The sequence below is a fragment of the Orbicella franksi genome, chromosome 6 (genome assembly GCF_964199315.1).
Source record: "Orbicella franksi chromosome 6, jaOrbFran1.1, whole genome shotgun sequence".
In the NCBI taxonomy this organism is placed as follows: Eukaryota; Metazoa; Cnidaria; class Anthozoa; order Scleractinia; family Merulinidae; genus Orbicella; species Orbicella franksi.
Genome location: NC_138150.1, coordinates 17,134,916 through 17,144,344, shown reverse-complemented (window position 1 = coordinate 17,144,344; position 9,429 = coordinate 17,134,916). Strand labels below are relative to the sequence as shown.

General features: G+C 40.6%; 1 protein-coding gene across 1 annotated transcript; it reads right to left on the bottom strand.

Annotated features, from left to right (window-relative positions):
- Positions 1-3,981: 3,981 nt before the first annotated feature.
- Positions 3,982-9,290, bottom strand: LOC145491026 (uncharacterized). Its single transcript, XM_081470164.1, has one exon. It carries the CDS (start codon positions 5,318-5,320, stop codon positions 4,136-4,138), a length of 1,185 nt encoding a protein of 394 aa, XP_081326290.1. The 5' UTR covers positions 5,321-9,290; the 3' UTR covers positions 3,982-4,135.
- Between the last annotated feature and the right edge of the window lie 139 nt (positions 9,291-9,429).

Genomic DNA, 9,429 nt, shown 5'->3' with positions numbered 1-9,429 from the left:
ACCTTAAGAAGAGAGCAAAGAGATCCTTCCGTTTTTAAAACACTAGTGGCATCATCGGCATACTGTGAGATTTTATATTGAAGGCCCCCGGCTCCAGGGAGCAGGAAGCCTTCAATATCCTTACATCTACGTATCTCTGTGGATAAGACTTCCGAGACCAAAACATAAAGTAGAGGCGAAAGCGGGCAGCCCTGTCTAACACCCCTCTGAAGAAAAACAGGGGGGACAGGGAGCCATTAACTAGGATACGGGAAAAAGTCTTGGCATAAAATAATTCAACCCAATTACAAAAGGAAGGGCCGAAGCCAAACTTCCGCAAAACACGCATCATAAAATCGTGGTCGACGCGATCAAAGGTTTTCTCCTGATCAAGGGAAACAAGAATACCTGATTCATTGGTTTTATCAATCATGTCAAGGACATCATGAAGTAATGACAAATTAGAAAAAATAGTGCGGCCAACAACACCACACGTTTGATCTTGGTGAACTATCGCAAAGCACTCGCATGTTTTCCTTTTTAGAATCTTAATAGCGCACACGCTCGTGGGTCTCTTTATAATTTACTCTTATATTTCGATTAATAAAATGTAACTTCCATTTTCTCGCGGCGCCATGATTACGTCAGCAGCTCGTGCTAGTTCTGCGTTTTTTTCGAATTAGAGAAGTACGGCTCTTAGTTTGCGCTTTCTTACTGGGTGTTCTTAAACTTTCTACTATTTTCGAGTGGGGGAGGGGAGAGGAACGTTCTAACTGACACTACTTACGAATCTTTGTAGTAGCAAGTCAACTGAAGTACACCAATGTGAGTTACATGACTTAAACCCTTTCACCCCTTGGGGGGCATAGGTCCTTAAGGAAGTCTCTCCATCCCTCTCTGTCTTGTAAATGTCTCTCCAACTGTTGCCAGTTGAAGCCTGCCTCTCTCATCTACCCCTTCATTGACCGTCGCCAGCTGTTCCTTGGCCTCCCTCTCTTCCACTTACCCTGTGGGTTCTATCTCAAGGCCTGCTTGGTGGCCGTTGGTATTGGTTTACGCAGAGTGTGTGCCAGCCAACCCGAACGTCTTCTCTTGATCTGCCATTGCATTTTCTCTTGTCCTGTTGTTTGCCATAGGTTTCGTTTGAGATGGTAGCGCGAAGGAAAGCGCTAAAGATTTAAGAATCGCATGATATCGCTATTATGAGCATGTTGTATGAATCAACTGCTATAGTGTCGGTTAAGGGCTTTCTTTTTTCACTTGTATCAATATATATACTTAAAGGACGATTCCCCTTTAGAACTGCTACAGTCTTTTGCTATCACAACTTCAGTTCAACTAGTGATCGAGTGGTTTTTCTCCAGCGAAAGAAGAAACTATGAAGGAAGTCACTCCCGAAGGGGTCTCCTGTGTGAAAGAGTCGGGCATGCTCGTCGGAACATTTGAATTAACCCTTTGAATACCAACTACGCATATATGCGTGATTAATGGTCGTGCTCTTTGTACCACTTGTGGCGTCATCAATTTAAATGTCATCAGATATTCTTGATAAGCAGATAGTAGTACTAGGCTAGGCCTTTCCGCACAATGGTCAGGTTTAGATATCGACGACATTCCGACGTCGCAAATCGAAAAACGTTATCAGTTTTGGTGCCAAAACGGGGGTAAAATGGTCCACAACGCCTATGATTGATCAAGGTCCATTTCTAGGCTTCGCCCGCAATTAACATCCAACTTTTCACTGCAGCCAGAAAGAACATACAATGCAAAAGGTAGCCAGTGTAAAAGGGTCGAGAAAAACAGATAGGAAAGGGCCAACAAACGAAATTGAGAACGGTTAATGGCAAAAAAAAAAACAAAAAAAAAACATTCAACTGCTATTTCCTGCTCCCTCTTTGGTTCGAAATTTAACCAAAAATAGACTGGAACTTTGTTAAAACATCAGTAATACGGGCACTCAACTCTTCGGACTCCAAATGTGGACGACTTATTTTTTATTGTGAGAACGTGCGGCAAATTACCGACTCCGTGGCCATCTAATTACGCCTCATCAAACATAATAGATTGACAGTTTTACTCGCCTTTCCCGCATTTCGACAAATGGTATTTCACTTCGCTCAGGCGAAGCAGAAATGAAAAAACTACAGAGATCAAGGCAGGCTCACTTTCTTGGCGCCTCTTCACCAGACTCGTTCCCGCCGGATCGCTTTGCTTTTCGCCGCTCGCGCGCGACTCGAAGGTAAGCCTGCTCAAAGGCTAGCGGATCCCAAGAGTTACGGTCTCCGTCCCCGATTATGGCTCCTGATTCATTATAATATATTACCATACATAAGAACAAAGGAAAGTACCAAATTGAACCAAAACAAAACAGAAGTTAGAAAAAGCTTTGAGAATGTGTCAGTGAACAAACTCGTCAATTAAAGCTTAAAGCCAGATTCAGATGAATTGCGAAGGGAAGAAAATGTTTCAAATTTCTTCGTTGTTTTTGTCCTCGTAGTATATTTCAATTAACGTCGTCAGACCAAGACTTCAATAGTGGCGGATCTAGGGGAGGGGGACGGGGGACCACCCCCCCTTATTTTGAGTAAAAAAGAATCGCAGAAGAAAGAAAAACCGGTAGGGCATAGTTGCTAACTACTAACTATGGGCAGGGCAAGCAAAAACAAAACCCGGGCCCCCCCTTAGCTCAAAGTCTGGACACCGCTTCTCTCCCCCCCGCCCCTTAGCTCAAGGTCTGGATCCGCCACTGTTCAAGCTTACGCGACAAGACCGATAGTGGGTGTGGGTGGAAGAAGAAAAGAGCACTCTCGTCCCCAGAAACCGCTTGTCCATCTTAGCTTGCGAGGCCTTGGCACGCGGAAAAGGTGGTTCCGGAAGTTAATCGCTGGTTGACATCACTGAATGTGGCTGCTGTACATATGATCAAACGGTTTCAGAAAAAGATCAACCAGTGCTTATTTTCAGGAAATTAACCAACGGTGAATTAGCGGAAATAGACCAATTTCGATATATTAAAATTCAGCCTCAAACAATGCACCTCAGCACGAGGCTCTGGGGAACAAACCCCACAAACTCTGTATTTATTTCCCAGAGCCTCGTGCTGAGGTCTACTGTTTTAGGCTGAAATTTAATACATCGAAACAAGGCCCCGTCGGCTGAGAGGACCAAGAGGCTCTTTGATCGCTGCATGTACTAATAAGGACCAATAAGATATAACGACATTTCATAGGTTGTGGAATAACATGCAATGTACTTTCAGCTGTACTGAATTTTAGAAGAATTTTCCAAAGTCAAAAAGCCCCATGACAATGAAAGACTGAAAAGGTTTCTTGACAGAAAGAACAAATACATTAAGTAAAAACATGCAAACTTACAGATTTCTTCTACAATCATATGGAAAAATTTAATATTACAGGAAAGTTTCAGAACTCTGATTCGACTTTTACATTTCAAAAGTATTGATTTCCCATTCGGAATCATATCATAGTGTCACATATTGAGCTTAGGCGATCGGTTCCATGTTGCTGTTTTGCAGAGGACAGCAAAGAAATGTAGCAAGTTCTATAATGCACGTCCAGACAGCAACACTAACAACAACAACAATCTTCATTTGTGCTCTTTTAGGTTTACACATAGAAGAGCGGATATATAGCAATTTTCTGTGATTGAACTGCTTGTACCAGGCACGTCACATTTTTCAAAACATTTCTCAAAACACTTCTCATGAGCTGAAGTATTCCTTGATTTTGGAAAGTGTGAATTTGTTTTGTATGCTAATACCTGCTAACTGAATGAAGCCCTTCCCACACTGAATACATCTAATAACATTGAATTCATATGAAATGATGGCTGAGCAAATAGCACTGCATATCAAAATAAATAATATATGACATTTAACCTGTAGTGCAAGTTCCCATGTGGCAGGTAAGGTCTCTTTTAAGTTGCAATTCCAGAAAATATCCATACTCTCCCCACAGAAGGGAATGGAATTTCCTGGGGGGGGGGGGGGGAGGGGGGTCTGTAGGACCAAAAATTTAAAGAAATGTATGAAGCAAATTGGTATTTCCAGAGGGGTGGGGGAGGGGTCTTCCCTGGGGAAGGCTTGGATATTTTCTGCAACTACACAATATTTAAAGACTTCAGCACAATGCGGATACTAAGACTCTTCCTCATGATGTACTCTTTTATGTTGTTTAAGTTTCTTAGAAAACTTAAATCTCGAGTCGCATAGAGGACATTTATAAGGAGTATCACTGCTGTGGATTCGTTCATGTTCTACAAGATTGGATTTACGTTTGAAACACTTCTCGCAGTGAGCACATTGGTACGGCTTGTCAACAGTGTGCACCTTTGAATGATCCCTCAGACGTGAAGCAGAGCCAAACCATTTATCACAGTCAGGGCAATGGTGACCATTCTCTCTTGTGTGTAATTGTATATGCTTGTTGCATGTTGGTTTTGTTATGAACCTCTTGTCACAGTGAGTACACTTGAACGGTCTCTCACCCGTGTGTGATCTTTTATGCAAAGTCAGAAGCGAAGGCAGTGCATACTGCTTGTCACACCAAGGGCATTTGTAAGTTTTCCCTGTTAAGTGGACATTCCGCAAATGTTTTCCACAACCTGATGCTGTTTTAAATTTCTTGTCACAATGAGAACATTTGTATGGAGTCCCTGGCTCATCAGCAGATTTACTAACTCGTTTATGCAGTGTCTTTCTGTGTTCTGTGAGAGCTGAATATGAACTAAAATTCTCACTGCAGAGAGAACACTGGAAAGACTTCTTTTCAGTGCCACTGTGGATTCTCGTTAAGTGCATTTTGCGACCTTCCACTGATGTATACCATGTATCACAGAGAGGACATTTGTAGGGCTTTTCGCCGGTGTGTGTTCGTATATGCACTGCAAGTTTTGAAGGGTATCTGTATATCTTGGGACAATGAGGGCAAACATGAGCCCCTTGGGTACTGTTGCCAATACCTGTATGCAGTCTTCTTCTATGCCATTCCAAATCAGAAGCAGTTCTAAAATTTTTGTCGCAGTCAGGACATTTGAAAGGTTTTAATCCACTATGCATTCTTCTGTGAAATACAAGACCTGAAGATGCAATAAAACTCTTGTCACACTGAGAGCATTTGTAAGGCTTCTCTCCAGTGTGTGTCCTTATGTGCATTTTCCTAGTTTGTTCCGATCTAAAACACTTATCACAGTGTGAACACTTGAAGGGCCTCTCCCCAGTGTGTGTCCGTATATGCACTACTAGTCGTTCATGCTCTCTTAACCTCTTGTTACAATGGGGGCAAACATATTTCCCCTGGGTACTCTCTTTGATATGTGACATATCAGAAGCAGTACACACTCTCGTCACTGTCAGGTTGCTTGCAGGGATTCTCTTTAGTACAGGTTCTGATGAGTATTCAGTTGCTTTGGATTATCACATTAGTTGGTCCATTTAGCAGTGTTTAATATAGCACGTACTGCTTTGCCTGCAGGATCTTTACATATCTTGTACAGTAGGGGCTGGCAAACAAGAATTCCATTAGTAGTTGAAGGGCTTTTCAAAGATCTGTGAAAAAAGCAAAACAAAAAAAAAACATAAACAGGAAAAAATTATGATATGCAATCTATATTAACATTGACTTATTTAATAAAGCGTCTGGTACATGTGCAGATCCAGATGATTTTCCCCTCTTTTCTTATAGCAGAATGCCAATGTTTTGCTTTAGAAATTTGGTTCATCAAAATCTGCAAGCGGATCCTGTCACAGCAAGTATTTGTGTTTGAGAAACATATAGTCCCAACAATGCTGTTGCTTGTTTTTGTGGCTGTTTGTCTATTCTAGACAAACAAGTTGAGACTGATGGCCTGTTTACATGGAGGAAGGGAGCCTGGTAACTGAGTTACCTGGCTGACAGAGGTACCTTAGCAGAGCAAACATTTCACATGTTTCTTTAGAAAATGCATTGAAGTATTAATAATTATTTAACATGTCTACTTCCCCGAGGTACACTACCTTTTGTCATGTAATCGCTTTTGCACTGGGTTACTAGGTTAGCCAAGGTGAGAAGATCACAAGGCAAGACGAGGCAAGGCAGCTTTTAATGTTACCTGCCTCTGGTGACTACACTCAATTATTAGTAGGGTGCAAAATAACAGCAGTAGATGCTGAAAAGCAGCCACAAGAGGAACGAGAGATAAGAAATTAAAATAATTATGCTACTAAAATGTTTCTTTTGTCTGCCATCTTGTTTGCTGTGCTTTCCAGCTGCTCTAAAGATAACCCACTGACTATCCCACTTAAGTGAGTTGCATGTAAACAGGCACTATGCTTTTACTCTCCTCACCAAGTAGGCCAGTTAGCTGGAGCACCCTACCTCCACATAAACATGGCCTGAGGCTAATAATTAGCCTTAAGCCAACAAAATGGGAGCATGTCAATTATTGACATGCTACCATTTTGTTTGCCAAACAATTTTAAGTGACTAAAGGAAAATTTAGGATTTTGGGTACTTGCCTTGTGCCATAGATTGATTGTATACTGTACATGTAAATGAGGCTAAATCTGAATACTGCCTTAGACAACCTTAGCCTCATACTTACATTTCCAGATAAAAGATTCTGTTGTCAAATGTGAGGCTTAGATTTCTAATGTACTGTGGTTTAAATTATGTAACATTTCCCATTGGTCTATGGATGAAAGATCCTCTCTGTAGGAACTTTTAATTAGTATATATAAGTTATTTGCCGGCTGGGAGGTCTGCATAGTGAAAAACTGTGACTGAGGTCTTGAAAGGACCGACCCTAAGCCAACAAATAACATGTTTATTTTTTTTCCTGCAGTAAATTGGTCTTACAGATTACAAATGGGTTTGTTTATGCAAATTTGTCATTGAATCAGCTTGAGTGCCATCTACTAACGATTTGTAATAAATCTCCGCAATGAGCTAGTAACTCAGATAGTAGACAAAGAAAGATGTATTAAAGAACAGATTTTTTTTTAACTACTTTATGTTAGTTGCATTTATTTCACCAGTTAAGTTCTCCAAAATTGTTTTTGCGGTGTGAAATTTTGTGCGATGTTTGAAGTTTTACTACAACTTAACAATTTCTGTCAGTTGTTGCTATTAAAATCACTTGAAATCAGACTTTTCTACCGTAAATCGAATAGCAGAAAGCAAGGAAATTCATTAAGTGTGTTCCACAGAAATTCTCCTACATACAGCAACGATCAGAGAGGTGAACTCAACTGAAATTGACTCAAATTTTACGGTGAGAGAAACACAGGATTACGCGCCATTACAGCACCAAGCTACAAACAAACAAGCAAACTCTCACAACTTCAAAACACTCAATTGAATTTACTTACAGTGACTTTCCTTGCCGGACTGGTCATGAGCGCATGATTAGCCAATCAAATTCAAGGATTTAGGATTCCAGCCTGCTCAAATGCTTGACAAAAAAATAAATCTTAATATTATATGGCTAGCTCTGTGAGCAGGCAAGGTGAACAAAATCCTGCACTATGATTGGCCATTCAGGCGGGAGAGATCGCACTACCTTGCCCGCTTGGGACCACCCGCTATGTCCCATAAAAATTTCCCTGAAAGCCATAAAATAAATTGTTTATTGACCAAGCTTGTTCGGTCAAGATGGCTGGATATTGGGCTTGTTCTTTTTTTGCAGGTTTATGGGCCTCAACTCTGTCTTGGTCTATAAACACAAGCAAAAAGAGAACTTGGCTGATATCCAGCCATCTTGACCTCATTTTTGGTCAATAACCATTATATTACAGTACTCATATTTGAGATCTTTAAATGAACTGCAATACATACAAAAATACAAAAACTCATCTGCTGGACAAGTTTAGTTTGACTCTACCAAAAAAAATTCTTAAATTTTGTTATGAGTTCCCTGCATTCTGACCCCTTGTCATCCATTTTGGAAATTTTAGAAAACAGAGAAACACTTGCAGCTTTCTTCCACAGTAAAATCATCATTTCAGTTGGACTGCCATCTGGGATGATGTGATATTCTCCATGAATGAAATCATTAAGAAGATGTGATTGATCATTTACAGTTATAGACACAACTTCCAAGATAAAATTATCATTTCAGTTGGACTGCCATCTTGGATGATGTGGTATTCTCCATGAATGAAATCATTAAGAAGACATGATTGATCATTTACAGTTATACACACAACTTAAGCAGTAATTGAAGCCTGAAACAAAAATTCAGGCCTGAACAGGATTCAAACCTATGACCTCTACAATACTGGTGCAGTACTCTGACTGAGCTATCAAACCAACTAGGAGCTGGTCACATTGTAAGTTTATAATGTACCTGTAGATGATGAAGAATTCAAGTGAATATACGAAAGATCATTTTGAACTGCGGAGAAAGATGAAGACATGACTGATCATTGCAGTTATACACACAACTTAAACAGTTGTGAAATTAAAGCCTCACAAAAAATTCAGGCCTGAACAGGATTCAAACCCATGACCTCTGTGATACTGATGTAGTGCTCTACCAACTGAGCTATCAAGCCAACTGGGTGCTGGTCATATTGTGGTCCCTATTGAATGGACAGGTAAAATTTTGCCAGGGCAACTATGTCATCTGGCATACTTGCCCTGTTGACGACTTGAAAAAAAAAACAAAACAATATGGATCCCTGTTTTAGGGCATTGAGCCAAAAAAAAAAAAATGAAAGGAGATTATGTGTTGTTTGAGAATTGGTACCTCTTGGATGCTTGGATGTGACACAAAATTCAAGATGTAAAACAAAACAGGATCTTGGTACCTCTTAATGGTTCTTTTCAAAATTTCCGGCAAGCACCCCGTCCTTTCTAGGTGGGGGTTCCCCCTCCCCGGGATATAGCCATTAGTGAATTTTGAGATCTGCAAATAACAAAGTTGTGACAGAGTGCAGAGCTTTTAGAGCTCCGAATATATTGTGTCGGGGGTAGAAACAATTTTAATAAATAGTCAGGCAAATAAATACCTAGGCGGACGCATAAATTCTCGTAGTGAACTTCTAGAGCTATGATTAGATTCCGACAGTGTCCTAAGGCATAGAATCGCCGGCTATTTTGCGATTGCAACCGTCTTTTCGAAACTCTTTTCAAGTTGCAGAGTATTTTACTTCACTTCCCTGCTGGTCTGATCTCTAAGTTTTTAAGTCCTACCTTTCTCCAAATTAATCAAGTAGACTGCTCTACTCTCCACCGAATTTTCCCCAATATGGCGTCGAAATGAACCGAATGGTCTATCACGTGACCAGTTACTCCGGCGTTTCGGAACCTCCTTCCCCTCCCCCCATGCACATGCGGGATAGTCTCTTTTTGAGCGTATTTCATTAATCTCTATATTTGATTGAAAAAAAGAACTCTGATCAATTCGGTCAGACATAGACAGAACAAAACAGCTTGGAACACAAGCACAACT

Bases quoted from the DNA above. Each gene is read 5' to 3' on its own strand.
- LOC145491026 (XM_081470164.1), bottom strand. From the start codon at position 5,320: ATGTCACATATCAAAGAGAGTACCCAGGGGAAATATGTTTGCCCCCAT.